This window comes from Lotus japonicus, chromosome 1 (assembly GCF_012489685.1).
Source record: "Lotus japonicus ecotype B-129 chromosome 1, LjGifu_v1.2".
NCBI classification, from domain to species: Eukaryota; Viridiplantae; Streptophyta; class Magnoliopsida; order Fabales; family Fabaceae; genus Lotus; species Lotus japonicus.
This window is the reverse complement of record NC_080041.1, coordinates 126,435,377-126,451,833: the sequence shown is the minus strand read 5'-3', so window position 1 is coordinate 126,451,833 and position 16,457 is coordinate 126,435,377. Positions and strand designations below refer to the sequence as shown.

General features: G+C 35.7%; 1 protein-coding gene across 1 annotated transcript; it reads left to right on the top strand.

Annotated features, from left to right (window-relative positions):
- The first annotated feature begins 4,602 nt into the window (after window positions 1–4,602).
- On the top strand, window positions 4,603–14,712 carry LOC130724506 (uncharacterized). Its single transcript, XM_057575749.1, has 6 exons — window positions 4,603–5,223; window positions 5,818–6,227; window positions 6,413–7,238; window positions 11,943–12,251; window positions 12,634–13,043; window positions 13,642–14,712. Exons 1-6 carry the CDS (start codon window positions 4,731–4,733, stop codon window positions 14,500–14,502), a joined length of 3,309 nt encoding a protein of 1,102 aa, XP_057431732.1. The 5' UTR covers window positions 4,603–4,730; the 3' UTR covers window positions 14,503–14,712.
- Window positions 14,713–16,457: the final 1,745 nt, after the last annotated feature.

Here is a 16,457-nt window from a genome sequence, read left to right as displayed (position 1 = left end):
TGTTTCTCTTAATTTTTATCACAACACAGTCAACACCTATCATATCCCTAATTCTCTCTTTTTTTTCTTCTTTTCTCTTATAAGTAAGTTAGAGTATAGTGTGAAAGGATGGGTGGTGGTGTAATAATAATAAGGTGGTAGTTCTTAATGTAAGAACTCTCCTTTTCTATGCGAAGAAGATGATAAAATGTTTTAATTACCATTCCTACGATGTCACTAAAAGAAAGCGTTCAATTATCGATAAATATTTAGCAACGATCAAAACCTAGTTAATTATATTTTCCAGTTTTATTATCTGTGATACATTTTTAAGAAAAGAAGACTACTGATGACTAACATTGTTGGTGGGTAGACTCGCAGTTGTTGTCGAAAAAACATAGGAGGAACGAGTTAGAGTAGAGAGAGATGAAACCTTATTTACTAGGGGAGATTATGTGGGGGGGATAAAAGCATACAGGATCCTCAAATTTTAGTGGACTCACCAAATTCAGAGGAAAATGTGTGGAAGTCTGTAATTTTTTTATTTTGCCACATTCCTTATTTTATTCATAATTATTATCACGCTTATTTATAAATACAAGTTGGCTCTGAATCTTTGATAATAGTTAAATAGTTGGTGACACCTAACGATACTTATATATACTTTTGTACTCTCTCCGTTCCTAATTATAAGACCTAATACAAAAAATTACGCTTAATAAGAAAACATTAAATGTGTTTAATTAGTGTGTTGATTTTTTAAAAATGCATTCATTCTTCCATATTTACCCTTTGTTATTTTCTCTCACTAATAAATGGTAGGTGGTGATTAAAACTTTGAAATTGAAAACACACCATTAATGTAAGGGTTATATATGGAAGAGTATAATACTTTTTGCTAGATTATTGTTAAAGGTCTTATAATTAGGAACTAGAAAATTTTAAAACTAGGTCTTATAATTAGGAACGGAGGGAGTAGCGCTTATGAAGTATCATAATGCACATTAAACATGCTCATAGTGATTCTCTCATTTTTTTCAAATATTATACTCCCTCCGTTCCTCAAATTTTAGTGGACTCACCAAATTCAGAGGAAAATGTGTGGAAGTATGTAATTTTTTAGTTTTGCCACATTCCTTATTTTATCCATAATTATTATCACGCTTATTTATAAATACAAGTTGGCTCAGAATCTCGGATAATAGTTAAATAGTTGGTGACACCTAACGATACTTATATATACTTTTGTAGCGCTTATGAAGTATCATAATGCACATTAAACATGCTCATAGTGATTCTCTCATTTTTTTCAAATATTATACTCCCTCCGTTCCTAATTATAAGACCTAGTTTTAAAATTTTCATGTTCCTAAATATAAGACCTCTTACAATAATCTAGCATAAGGTTTTGTATTCTTCAATATTTACCCCTCACATTAATTGTATGTTTTCGATTCCAAAATTACCACCTACCATTAATTACTACTAATGCAACTAACTATGACTTTTGATATAAATGCAATGATTATTAGTGAGAGAAAATGACAAAGGGTAAATATGGAAAAATGTATGCATTTTTAAAAAATCAATACATTAATTAGTCACATTAAATGCTTCGTTAATAAGCGCAATTTTTTAAAATAGGTCTTATATTTAGGAACGAATGGGGTATGTTTGAGGTAAACTAAAATTTCATGCTTTTTCAATTTTATTTTCTCATAATATCTACCGTACGTGAATATTTTCTCATGTGTTTTCCGAAGAAAAAAAAAACTCTTTGGGAGTTTCTCTCTTGTCACTTTTCCAAAGAAAGCAATGCATTAACCATTAAACGCAGAAGAAAACAAGGCCGCATTACAATGTTCAGGAACCACAAGTCCACAAGTTTGTCAACAGCAATTTGGAAACCCTTTTGGGTCACTAGATTGTGAAAGAAGGTTGTTACTTGTTAATCATTATTGTGAATGCGACTGTGTGCTCTAGCCACACAGAATAAAGTATACGTATTAAAGTATACGTGACCCATCTAGGGTGTGTAGCACTCATTAGGATTTAGGAGTAACCATCAAACCATTCAATCTTATAGAAGTTTTTTTAAAAAAATCAAAACATTTGAATTCTTTTTGTGGACAGGACCTGTTTCATATTCAATTTTAAGAATAGAACCACTTTTTGTTCCAACGACAGGATCAATTTAATTCAAATCTGTGTTTCAAAAAAAAATCAAATATTTTAAATATATATATAACTATATTTATAAATATATCATATCAATATGTCAAAAATAATAATATAAATGTATTTATTCCTGCAAATCCTAAGCACCACGTATTTAGCCCTGAATATGAGAATGTGTGTTAAAAAATCTCACATTTACTAAAAATATGACCAAGATATCCCTTATATATAGAAAGACAATCCTCAACTATTAAGCTAACTTTTGGATTGGAATAAATCTCATAAATTCTAATAAGGTATCAGAGTCTTTGGGTATTGTCTCTTGCGTGAGAGAACGTGTCAGAAATAATAATATAAAATTATTCACTCTCACCTTATAGCTTAAACTTTTGAAATAATTAACTGTTTAACATTGTATCATGAAACACATTATGAAACCCTTTATGAACATAATTGGGTTCGTAAGTTTTTTTTTTCTGAAAAAAAAACCTCATAAACACGGTTATATAATTAATTGTGTAAAGTTTTTTTCTTTTTTTTACATCGGAAAGATAAATTGTACTTTTAGGGATTGATTTCTAACCTCCCCACAACTCATATGTCTTCTAACTCTTACCACTTGAGCTATCATTCGAGAACATTGATTGTGTAAAGTTTAATAAAACTCTTTATGACTTTGAAATAAGTAAATTTGGAAAATTTTTGTGTTATTTCTATTGCTTATAAGGGCTTCATCCTTTTATTTTGGTTAAAGGGCTCTTCATCCCTTCTTCCTTCTAAATTGTGTTTTTGGGCCAGGACCATCTACCTTTCTAAAAAAACTTCAGCCGGGCAGAGGAGCCCAGTATTACCCTGCATCATATTGCTGCCCAAAAATAAAAACAATAGAGCACTTTGGGAAACACATATTGAAATGGGCGGAAAAACCCAATGTTCAACTTTATTTAATGAAAACATGTAGAGTGATGTGATCCAAAATGCAGGCTCTGGTTCTTTCCCCTGTTGGTAGAGTGTTGAAGGTAGCTAGCGGTACTGGCCTCACCTTGATTGCCATTTCTTTGCTTCTCTTGGTGTTCTGGGAAGAGATAAGATTCTCCACTAGTACACTTCTGCTAGCATTATTGCCGCTTGGTGTTTTGGAAAAGTGGTTGCTGCAATTCAAGTCTCTGTTGCTCCCCATGTGCCTCTTGTTTTTTAGTGTGTTGGGACCACGTGTTTTCCTTGTAAATTACTGAGTGAAGTGAATCCTTCATTGCTGGCTAACGTGTTCCAGCTTTCTTGTTCCTCCCCATGTGGGCTTGGCTTTGGGCCTCTTTTTTAATACAATCATCTTTGACCAAAAAAAAACAAAATGAAAAGGGGTAAAAAAATATGTAGTAATTGTTGGGTCATGAGAAATATAAAATTATGTGTATTTTCACATTGGACTAATAAGAGCAAATTAAATCAGTAGTGAATTTGGACATCACATCATTCACCAAACCTTAAGACATTGATGTATGAGTCATCTCACTTATAAAGTGTTTACCACTCCCTTAATAATCAAATGTAGGACTTCTTACTCGTACTTGAATTTCCAACAATTTCTCTCAAGTGTAAGTCCATCTCAAGCGGATGTCTTACACCACCGTTGGATCTCAATCAACGAGACACACCGCTTAGCCACAATTGTTACGAAGTCTTTCCATACCAGAGTCGTCATCATGACCGCACTAGCCATCGATTCTTATATCACTTTCTAGGAGACCTAGGTGTAAAATTACGAGTGATCATCCACATTGGGCTAACAAGAGCAATTCATAAATGTATCAACTGCCACATATTTTACACAAAATTTTAAGGTTCTAAGTGTATGAATCATCTCATTTCTAAAGTGTGTACCACTCCTCTAATCATTTAATGTAATGTAGGTGTGAGTTGGGTTTTCTCCAAGTTGCTATAGGGTCTCATCTCTCATATATACTCATTTGTTTGCCGAGTAATGATATATACACACCTCATTTTTTAAACACTTCATTTCCACCTCTTTTTATTTCTATCTCTTTCATCTTATCATCTATCACATCTCATATTTTCTCTCTCTTACTTTTTCTTTTCTTCCTATCTCTCTCACCATTCCACCTCTCCACCTCAAAAGAGAGGTGTAGATGAAACATTACCCTTTGTTTGCCCTTTCTCATTTCTACATATGGTCAAATAACATATTCTCAGTACTATCTCATTTTTTTTTGTCATCTAAGTTCATATATTTCCCCCCTTTGCTTGTTTTTATTTTAAGTGAAAAGATAACCAAAAGAGTTATAGGAGCTTATTATAAGAATGGTGTTATGCAATGATGTTATAGGAGCTTATTATAAGAATGGCCTAACAAAATACTGTTAAAAGGGAAGGGTTATGCATGCAACAAACCAACCAACGAATTTTGTGAAGGGAGTAGTTTCCGCTAATGGTGCAGTGCAGATCAAAACCAGAGGCCATGTTGTCTTCTACGCGTTGTCGAGGATCTTGGAATGGGGCACCCACCCCTAACCCCATCCCCACCGTCGTAGCACTCGCCGCCGTCCTCCTCCTCCATGGATTACGGCCATGGTCCCCAATCCGAACCCGCCACCCCAAGGTCCACCCTCTTTCTCTCCTCTTCCGGCAAGGCTCTCGTCGTCTCCAACTCCAACAAATCCCTCGTCGTTTCCAATTCCGACAAGCGCCTCGGCACCCCTAGGAAGAAGTATGTCAAGCAGGTCACCGGCCGCCATAACGACACCGAGCTCCACCTCGCTGCACAGCGAGGTGACGCCGCATCCATCCGGCAGATCCTCGGCGATATTGATGCTCTCATGACGGGGACCCTCAGCGGTGCTGAGTTTGATGCTGAGGTCGCTGATATCAGGTCCGCTATTGTGAACGAGGTCAATGAGCTGGGCGAGACCGCTCTGTTCACCGCCGCTGAAAAGGGTCACCTCAATGTCGTCAAGGAGCTCCTCCCTTATACCACCACCGAAGCACTTTCCTTCAAAAACCGCTCTGCCTTTGATCCCCTGCACATTGCAGCTAGCCAAGGCCATCAAGGTAAATAGGTGCATGTAACATTATAATAATATCTACATTCATTTGATGTGATTATTGCTAATATCTATGAAGAGTTTCAAATTCATGGGTAAGCAAAGTTTTTTTTTACATTATCACTTTTATACGAATTGATCGAGCGGGATGATGTAGTGTGATCCATATAGATAACTGACCTCACTTAGTGGGATAAGACTGTTGTTGTTGTTGTATGACTTTTAAAGGAAATTCATATCTCAATGTGGATTGAAATAAAAGTTCATTTTAGTTCCATACACACGCATAATACTCCAGGAGTATGTTTGGTTTTGCTTCTACTTGGGCACAATGGATTCTATTGCTTAGAAGTTACAAGGAGTCACTTCTCCGAATTTTAATCGATTATGCACTAACGTGTCCGAAGATTGATTTTTCAAACATGTAGGTAAAGTATATCAAAATTTTAATTTGGACAAGTCTGATAGAATGCACATTGTTATGGAATTTCACTTTAGAGGACATTTTTACTAATAGGTGTAAATAATAAGTATTTTTTTGACAGTACCTTTAATTAGTTATGTTTGTAGGCACTGTGGTCACATTATATTGTTGTGGCAGCTATTGTGCAGGTGCTGCTGGACCATGACCCTGAGCTAATAAAGACGTTTGCGCAGTCAAATGCAACTCCTCTCGTCTCTGCGGCTACACGAGGACATGCGGGTGTTGTTGATCTGTTGCTGTCACGGGATCCTAGCCAGTTGGAGATAGCTAGATCCAATGGGAAGAATGCGCTCCATTTAGCTGCACGCCAAGGACATGTTGATGTTGTTAGGATATTGCTGGGGAAGGACCCGCAACTTGCTCGGAGGACTGATAAGAAAGGACAGACTGCACTTCACATGGCTGTCAAAGGTGTTAGCTGTGAAGTGGTGAAGCTGATTCTTGCTGCAGATGCTGCAATTGTCATGCTCCCTGATAGGTTTGGCAATACTGCATTGCATGTAGCCACCAGGAAGAAGAGGGTAGAGGTATCATATCATAAACTGCAGACCTTTTAACAATGATAACACTAAATCCTTGAGGAGTTAGTTAATTATCTACATGTCCTGTAATTTTATACGTATTGTCGTTTTTGTTTGTGGACAAGAGTTAGATACTAATGTTTTTGTGAAATTTATATGCGTGTGGTGATGACTAGTAATTTTTTTTGCAGATAGTGAATGAGCTGTTACTTATTCCCGACACTAATGTGAATGCCCTGACTAGAGACCACAAAACAGCTCTTGACCTTGCGGAAGCGCTTCCAATATCCGAAGAAATTTTGGAGGTTAAAGAGTCCCTTATTCGTTATGGTGCAGTTAAAGCCAATGATCTTAACCAGCCCAGGGATGAGCTAAGGAAAACCATGACACAGATTAAGAAAGATGTTTATTATCAGCTTGAACAAACTAGAAAAACAAACAAGAATGTGAGTGGGATTGCCAAAGACTTAAAAAAGTTGCACAAGGCTGGAATCAACAATGCTACCAACTCAGTAACGGTGGTAGCCGTGCTATTTGCAACGGTTGCATTTGCTGCACTTTTCACAGTTCCTGGTGGGGATGATAACACTGGAAGGGCTGTGATGGTACACACTGTGTCTTTCAAGTCTTTCTTCCTGTCTAATGCCATTGCACTTTTTACTTCATTGGCTGTGGTGGTAGTTCAAATCACACTTGTAAGAGGAGAGACAAAGTCGGAGAAGAGGGTTGTGGAGGTGATCAATAAGATGATGTGGTTAGCCTCTGTCTGCACCACAGTTTCATATATTTCTGCATCTTATATAGTAGTTGGCCGGCGCAGCGAGTGGGCTGCAATCCTTGTCACTGTTGTTGGGGGGATCACAATGGGTGGTGTTCTTGGTACCATGACATATTATGTGGTGAAATCCAAACGTTCCCTAAGGTTGAGGAAGAAAGAGAAGTTATTATCAAGGGCTGGAACAAACTCATGGCGTCTCTCGGAAACTGATTCAGAAGCTCATCAAATTTATGCCATTTGATATTTACTTTGGACTTCAATATAACTGACAAATATTGAAAAGAACTCTAGCTCAATTTGGAGGTTTCATGATTTCATCTGTTGATAGAGAAAAAAGATGGCTTTTAGTGCTTCAAAGTGGACAAAATAAAGGAGCCAAATTGGTAAGTTACACACTGAGAAAATGGTTGGTATCAGATATAAGTTGTCACATTTATGGTACTTGAGAACATAATTGCACTTGTTTTGTTAGGTGCTGCCAAAGGCTTGAGGAAACATGAAGGGTGAGCAATTTGTGTTGGTTGGGAAGAAGCCTGCAGTGAGGGTCATGCCTTTGATCTCTTAGGTACACCTTCATTGTTAAGGCGAGGAACTCGCCTTTAGCACCTCCTGAAACTTATGTTACAGTCAATTTAAAATGTTGGTTGTTGTAAAAATAGTCTGAAAGGCCAGCCATTTAACCTGCTGATAACTGTGATGTAAGAGGATAAAATAATGAGTGTTACTAAAGCAACAGTTTTGGGGTAGCTTCAGGGTTTTGTAAATGACTGAGTCTGATAAAGTTAGCAGGAAGGCTCGGATACTTCCTAAGAATAAAGAGATAGGTGTTAAAATGAAGAAAGATTTAAATTTACGAGGGGGAGATGGAAGTAATGAGAGTTATGGAATTGGATCTTATATTGATTCCGTTGTCCACAGATCATAGATGCACTCTTGGACTTTTTTCTAATAAACTTAGATCACTGAGTTGGCTTATTTTCTTTTGTTATGAATTTTAAAATACATGCCTATATCCAACACACAAAATTAACATCATTGTCTAAAGTTATATATACACACATTTCTTAGAAATATGTCCACAAGCCGTCAATATTTTTCTTAAAAAAAAAACATGGAAGAACAACTTTCATAATTACACACAGAAATAGGAATGAAATAGATCATGCAAGTACCCCAAAATTCTGGACTCTGATGGATTAAAATGTCATACATTTGTGTATTGCCATGAGAATTGTATGAAAGCATGAAGAACAAAAACTCCATATTATTTTTCTTTCTTTCTTTCTTTTGTTTTTGTGGTGTGAAGCAGAGTATATGTGTTGAGTCATGGGCCAAAAAGAGAAGTCTAGTTTAGCATTAAGTTATTCCTTCTGTAACTTAGTTTCATTGCGGCTGCTGACACACGGTGCTTCAGTTTTTATTTTACGTGAGTAGACACAAATACCCCCTATTGTTAAAAAAATTCCACATTTCTCCTTCACTGATCACTGTGTTCTATCACTGTTCCGGTTTCCATTTCTCTCACTGTCAGCCACCAAAGTTGAATTAATCAACAACATCATCATCCATTTGGTGACCATATGATCGGCGGCCATCTTCCATTTCTCTCCTTTAACATTTTCCTCTTCTTTGGTGGCCACCAACAACATCATCCATTACACAAGGCCTTGGTTGCTTCGTACAAGTGAGATGAGCTTCGGTAGTGGCGGTGGAAAAAGGTGGGTTTTGATGGTGATGGAGGGTTGTTCAAGTTCAGATCCAAGTTCCACTCTCTTTTGCCTCTTCTCTATTTCAATTTCTTCTTTCCCTTCCTCAAAATTGCACCTTTACTCTCATGGTCATGGAAAACCCCATTCCCCTCCATCGTTTTTGGCATGGTGCCATGGTGTGGTTCGTGGACTGGAGGTGGATGTGGGAGGGAGAAGGGGTTGGATTGTAGTTTAAGGGTTGAGGTTCAATCTTCTACATCTCTTAAGGTGCACTAAAATGATACAGTAAGAGAAAGAGAGAAAGTTAAAATAAATATCAAAACTATATAAAGTACAATTTAAAGCTTTCTTTGCACATAGACTAGATATACCAGAGTAGCATAGTGTTTGCAAAGAGAGACATGAAAGAGAGATAAAGAAATAAAAGATAGAAGTGAGAAATACAAAAAGTAATGTGAAGAGAAAAAAGAAATGGAGTTGAGATTCAAGAGAAAGGGGTAAGCATGTATCAAAGTTGGTTTTTTCAAGCAAGGAGTATACAGTTAGGAATAACTGAATTATTAAATGAAACGTGGTAATTTAATCAAGACCTATCGGTGCAATTTTTTTCCTTGATAATAACTAACGAGATTAATTTCTATGCATTGACGGTGTAAAAAGTTTTACACCATCACTCAATCACAATCTTCTATTTTCTATTTTAGATATTATTAAATTCAAAATTAATTGTGAGCTAACAAAATGGAGGAATGTGATTGAATGATGATGTAAAACTTATTTACATCGTCGGTGCATAGAAATTAATATCCTCAACAACAGATATATATGAGATTAATTCATCGTCTTATGGTTAACTCACTAAGCAATATGAGACTAACAAAGAGTTTTTTCATTTACAAGAATTAAGATCCAACTCTCAATAGCAAGAGATAAAATGTTAAACTACTATACTGAATCATTTGATTCTATAGTTTAATCAAGACTACTACCCATTTCAATGATTTTTTTGGAAGATAGGTTTATTTATTTTTATGGATATTATAACTATCTAGATCATAGAATCTTAAATCTTTGAGTAAAGTACACTCACCCCCCTTAAGGTTTGTTAGAATTACACTCCACCCCATTCTTATCTAAAATCTACATCCTACCCCATTTTATATAGAGGCAAATTTAGTGACGAAAAATATTTTTCATTAATAATTAGTTATTATTTAAATTGTTAATCAATAATTTCAAAAAAAAAAATCAATATAATCCAATAAATTTAAAAATGAAAACATCACAATCCTCCTCATTCTCTCAATCGCGTTTTTCCTCCGTAAATTCATAATGCAAATTATGCAATAGCACACCTGCCCGATTTACAAACCATATCTCGAACATAGTGAAACATGCTTGTGTTTTCATATTTGGTAATAATTCAATTTTAATCAAAATAATCTCTTTATACCTCCAATTTTCAAAATTGGGTTGTAGGCCAAAAAAGCAACACAAATGGGTGAAGAAAATAGAGAAACAAAATTATGAAAATATGAAGTGGATCTGAGGTTATTAGAGCCCAACGAGGCGGTGGAGCATCGTTTTTAACAAAATCCAACAATATCTAAGACCAACAGAGCGTTCGCTCACAACTTCAAGGGGTGAAATTCACAAGAAGTAGTTGAACAAGTGGCTTTAGGGATGTGCGATTCACGTTCTGGGGTTCAGGTTGCAACAAAACTTTGAGGCATGGAGGTGCCATGGGGTTTCACATTGTGGGACAGTGGAATCGTGTTAAAGAGAGTAAAGGCTTGGTGGTGGCCGTTTGTGGTGAGAAATATGATTTGGAGATAGATGGGACGTGGACTTAACAGACAGAGTGAATGGTTTTTTTAAATTTAATTCAGTAAAATTATTTTCATAAATTAATGTATGATAGTGTATATGCATTAAATTTATTTAAATTTTTACTAATTAGTAATTAGTTTTTAGTAGTGAGGAATTTGTTTTCGTCACTAAAATTTGCCTTTATAAAAAATGGGGTGGAGTGTAGATTTTTAAAAAGAATGGGGTGGAGTGTCATTCTTACAAATCTTGATGGGGGTGAGTGTATTTTACTCTAAATCTTTGACTGATTCTTGTAATATTGAATTAACAATTTGCAAAGTCAGGGGCGGCTGGACCTTAATTTGGTACGGGGAAAGCATATCCACCAACAAACATACAATAGTAATAGTTCACATTATTATGTCCACACGTGGTCTATTACGGATAATCATCACATTTCACATAGTTTTTCCATGTTGAATATTATACTTATTTTCTATTTAATTCTAAATGATATAAAAAAAAAATAGAGAAATGTCTAGCACACTGTAATAGATTTATTTTCCAAGAAATAATCACATTTTTTAAGAAATTAAAAAATAAATCAATCACAATCAGAGTGTTCAAAAGCGAAAAGAGAGACGGAACTTAAGACAAAGACCAAAAAAAGACAGAGAGCACAATGACAAACAATGGTAACGTCAGCTTGTTCCTAGTGGAAAATGCAGGCCAAACCATTGAGCATCATGATCCGGCATGGGACCACTGTATTCAAAGTTTGAAACTTTGCAAACAATCTAACCTAACAGCTCCATTTTGTTGCCTAACTTTCTTCTTCACGTCTCAACCACGCCTCTCAAAGGGGCTAACTTTTTCTTCATGCCCCTGATTGGAGTTATCTTCCTCATTCCATTTCTCCTCTTCAGCTCCTAGATCTTTGGAAAGCACAACCTGCTGTGTCTTATTGGAGATTGAAGATTGGGTTAGTTGATGTTTTCTTAATTTATTTCCATTGCTACTTACTAATTTTGAGAAAAAAATGATTTTTTTTTGTTACTTTTGTTTTTCAGTAGATGTTGCATCAAAATTGTTTCCCCTGCACCAAAAAAATAAATGTTGCTTTGTATCAATTTTGGGGTTCAAGGACTTACCCTTTAGGTTTTTTTTTCCTCCATACTATGCAGCTATCTCAAATTGATGTTTGAAGCAAAAGAAGTGGAGTTTTGTTGGATGCTGAACTATGGATGCTGAAGTGGTCAGCATGTGAACCTGGACCTTGAGTGTGATACTGTCCAATTTTGGATTCCCTTGCCAATATTGTTCAGTGAATTGATATTTGGGTTTGGGGAGACAAGCAATGAGTTTAACTTGGGTATGTCTTGAGAAAATGTGAACAAGTTGGAGCTCCATCAAAGCAGTGATAAGCATTTCAAAAGAAGATGAAGAAACAGTTGACGGGTTTACGGGGGGATTCTCCCCTGCAATCAGCAATCCGGGATGGAAATTTAGAATTGGTGATGGAAATCATCTCTCAGAGTCAGAAAGATGAAGAGTTGAAAGAGTTGCTTTCCAGGACGAATAACTCTGGTGAAACTGCCTTGTATGTTGCAGCTGAAAATGGTCATCTTGATATAGTGAAGGAATTGATCAGATACCATGATATTGGTTTGGCCAGCTTGAAAGCTAGAAATGGATTTGATGCATTTCATGTTGCTGCTAAAAATGGAAACTTAGGTAAGTCTATTTAATGCATTCAATGTCCTCACCATAGATATTTTGTACCTTGGTCTGTACAACATTTATCTACCATATGATTAGGGTATTTGCTTAATCTCATTTGAGCATACAGACACTTTGATGAATGATTATATCAACTCTTTGCTTACTATGTCAAAAACTTATTTATTTATTTATTTAATTGATGCCCAAATAATATATATTATTTCTACATGATTTGAGTTCTTGTTTCAAAATTGGCAAAATCTTTAAGTCCGCTCACTTTCAAGGTTTCCCATTGACCCTCATTTTTTCAATCATAACAATTATAAATTTATATTTTATAATCAATTTAACCTTTCGAATTTGTCTGAGTCTTTGTTCTTTTACTGGTTTGCAGAGATATTGAAGGTCCTCATGGAGGCCTTTCCTGAAATTTCAATGACAGTTGATCTGTCAAACACTACTGCATTGCACACTGCTGCAGCACAAGGACATATCCATGTTGTAAATTTTCTCTTGGAGAAAGGTTACAGCCTGATAAGTATTGCAAAAAGCAATGGGAAAACTGTGTTGCATTCGGCTGCAAGAAACGGCCACGTGGAGGTCATCAAGGCCATTCTAAGCAGAGAGCCTGAAATTGCAATGAGAATTGATAAGAAGGGGCAGACAGCACTCCATATGGCAGTTAAAGGACAAAACCTTGAATTGGTGGATGAGCTTGTGACATTGACTCCATCTTCGGTTAATATGGTGGATGCCAAAGGAAACACTGCACTGCATATAGCAACCCGGAAGAGTCGTCTAAAGGTACGGAAAAAACACAAGAAAACTGCCTTCCTGATTTTTCTTTCTTAAGTAGATACTGATCTTGTGTTCTTTCCTTCTAAGACCTTGAACAGCACAAACTAAATTTCCTTATTAGTTCCAGATGTGATACTTCAGATGAGGTCTGCTTTTACTAACACTGATAACAACTGCATATTTGTATTAGAACTTTTTCGAAATTAAAATTTGAAGTGAAGAATATTTAAAAGAATTTCTGTATGTGTCTGGTTTGTCTAAAGAATGAAAGAAGTGAACTTTCAACTTACTTTATTCAGCACTTTTAGTGGTAGACGTGCACTGTATATCAATTGAGCTGTAAATGTGAGTGCAATTACTATCCTGTCTTGTGGTAAAACTTAAAGGTGTGGTGGTATAAATGCAATAAGTTAGTAATTGATAGAATCTGTTTTGTTTATTTTTTGTTTGTGATATACAGTGTGTTCTGCATAAATTTTAATATCGTACAATTTGTATTAGTCCTAAGCTGAACTTCTGGTTGAGCTAATTAGCATAAGCAGTTTTTAGGTCCTGCAACCATAGTAAGCAAACTCACCATCGTTTTCTTGTGCTGATCTTGCAGATTATTCAGAGGTTACTAGATTGCAGTGAAATAGACACAAACGTTATCAATAAATCTGGAGAAACTGCTTTGGATATTGCAGAGAGAAGTAGTCACTTGGAAATTACCAACTCTCTACAAGATCATGGAGCTCAAAATGCTAAGTCCATCAGGTCATCTTCCAGAAACCCAGCCCTTGAACTCAAACGGACTGTGAGTGACATAAAAAGCGGGGTACATAACCAGCTGGAACACACATTTAAAACGCAAAGGCGTATGAAAGGCATAGCCAAGCGAATTAACAAGATGCATGCTGAGGGGCTTAACAATGCAATCAACTCCAATACCGTTGTTGCTGTCCTCATCGCAACAGTGGCTTTCGCTGCCATATTTACTGTCCCAGGCCAGTATCCTAGAAACCCAGAGGAACTCGCTCCTGGAATGTCTCCGGGAGAAGCAAACATTGCTCCGAATACCGAATTCTTGATATTCATGATCTTTGATTCTACTGCCTTATTCATATCATTGGCTGTTGTGGTTGTCCAAACATCTGTGGTTATTATAGACAGGAAGACAAAGAAACAAATGACAGCAGTTATAAATAAGTTAATGTGGATAGCCTGTGTGCTAATTTCTGTGGCATTCATGGCAATGTCTTACATAGTTGTGGGGGATCACAAAGAGTTGGCTATTGCAGCCACAGTTCTAGGAACAGTGATTATGGTAGCTACTCTAGGAACACTCTGTTATTGGGTGATCGCCCACCGCCTTGAAGCATCCAGATTGAGAAGTCAACGGACAATGACAAGCAGCAGGCAGTCATTCGCTATGTCAATGATGTCAGATCATGAGAATGAGTTTAAGACAGTGTACGCTATATAATTTTGATTCTACCATTTCAGATCACACCTCTTTCTTTTGTTGTCTAATTACACTAACATAGATTCCGGCTTTTGGTTCTTAGTAGCATGCCCATTGTAGAACACTGGCAAAGAATGTAGTCATAGTCTTGTTGTTAGTAAATACTAAACATGTCATTCTAAATTGAAGTTTTGGATGATGCTCGATCTCACAACATTTGTTTCTTCTGAACATCATTGTGTTATCGCTTGCAATAACTTTGCAATGAAATTTCTGGTGCTTCTTACATCAAGTGAGTGTATGTTTGGTTTCCCATTGAGGAAACTCAGAATTAGTTCTCACGGGAGAAACCCACTTTAGATAACAATACAAATGTTTAAGAGCCATCTCAAAGAGTTGATTCCAGTTTCCAGCCCCAGAATCAATTATGGTTGAAGTTAGAGAGAGTTGATTTTGCGTTGAACATAATCAATTGTGATATTATGCAACTAAATTTCATAACATTACCCTACAAAAATCATTTTTCTCATGATTATGTAGAAACATACTTCATATAAAATAAACTATTTTTTCGGTACATATCTATAATGAATATATGTATATAAACTTTTTTTATGTACCAAAAAAAAATCTCCTTTTATAATGATAGTTTAAAGGAAAAAAAACTTAATGACTTATAAATAAGACTAGATGAGTAGTTATTCTACTTAGATTTTTGGACAAATGATAGAAAAGTGAAAAACGTGTTTATTATCCTTTAGGACTATAAACAATTAAACCAATTGGTGGGAAAATACTTGCTTGTTGTTTGTGTTTGTTCTCTATGTTTGTCTAATTGATACCCTACAATGTTTATGTCTAGTTACAACTTCGAATTATCCCCATGTGATTCAGATTCATGTTTGAGCAGCAGTTAACGAGTAGTCAAAACCAAAAGAATGGAAGAAGTGCCCTACAAAAAGTGGTTTAATTATCTGCCAAAAATAATTGTACACTATATGTTTTGTTTTTTTGTTAACATTTGCAGATTACAGATAGCCTTGATGTAACCAAAACAACGAAGGACAAGTACGATGATGTTTTAATAATACCATGATTTTAATGATAAGTCGACGGCACTTCAAGCATCAAATATACCATGATTTTCACATCACCAAAACGAAACTACTGCTGTGTGACCTTCTTACCTTTTTCTTCTTCTGCAAAGGTGATTTGGTCAATAGCTCTTAGAAAACATTTTGGGCCACATTAGATTATTCTAAAGTGACCTTCTTTTATTCCTTTTTTTTCAATATTTCAACTTACCAGCTTCTTACATGCAATTTTCTCTTTATTTAGTTATTTCTATTAAATTTATTATAACTTATTCTGGTTGGCTAAAATGTTCACACTTCCCAATATGTCATGATCGACTCAGAGGATTCACAGTCAAGTGATCATCATGTTAGTTGGTTAAGACAACCAAAGGGACTTTATCTTGTACAATAGTTAGCCGAGTAAAAGCAGAACCGACACAATCAATGACTTAAAGTTTCTCAAGTGTAGTCATTATCTTCGAAGTTATTCATGATGTTTAATTGTTTAGTTACATAAACATTTACTCATTTGTCCGCTTGTCGTTCATACTAGTCATTCTGCAGGCACTTCCCCCGTTGTGGACATTCGGCTGGCCACCACCTATTTGAGACCAGCACAAGAACATATTTTATATTATTACTTAACTCTATTCTTTTTCTTTATTTCTTTTGTCATTTAGTTGCAAGCATCCCATACAACAAATATAAAAAAAAAATCATGGGGACCCCATACTTTATATTTGGGAATTAGCAAAGCTAAAACTGATAGAGTTAATAATTTAAAGACGGTACAAGTTCAAACTCAAAAGCTACAATTAAAGGAAGGTTAAACATATTAGTTGTTAACTCATATCAAACTCTATAAATAATGTTTTTAATTATTAAGTCTCACATTAACTA

Coding starts and splice junctions, on each gene's coding strand:
- LOC130724506 (XM_057575749.1), top strand. CDS start 4,731: ATGGATTACGGCCATGGTCCCCAATCCGAACCCGCCACCCCAAGGTCC. Junction 5,224..5,817: donor AGCTAGCCAAGGCCATCAAG/GTAAATAGGTGC, acceptor TTGTTGTGGCAG/CTATTGTGCAGGTGCTGCTG. Junction 12,252..12,633: donor TGCTAAAAATGGAAACTTAG/GTAAGTCTATTT, acceptor ACTGGTTTGCAG/AGATATTGAAGGTCCTCATG.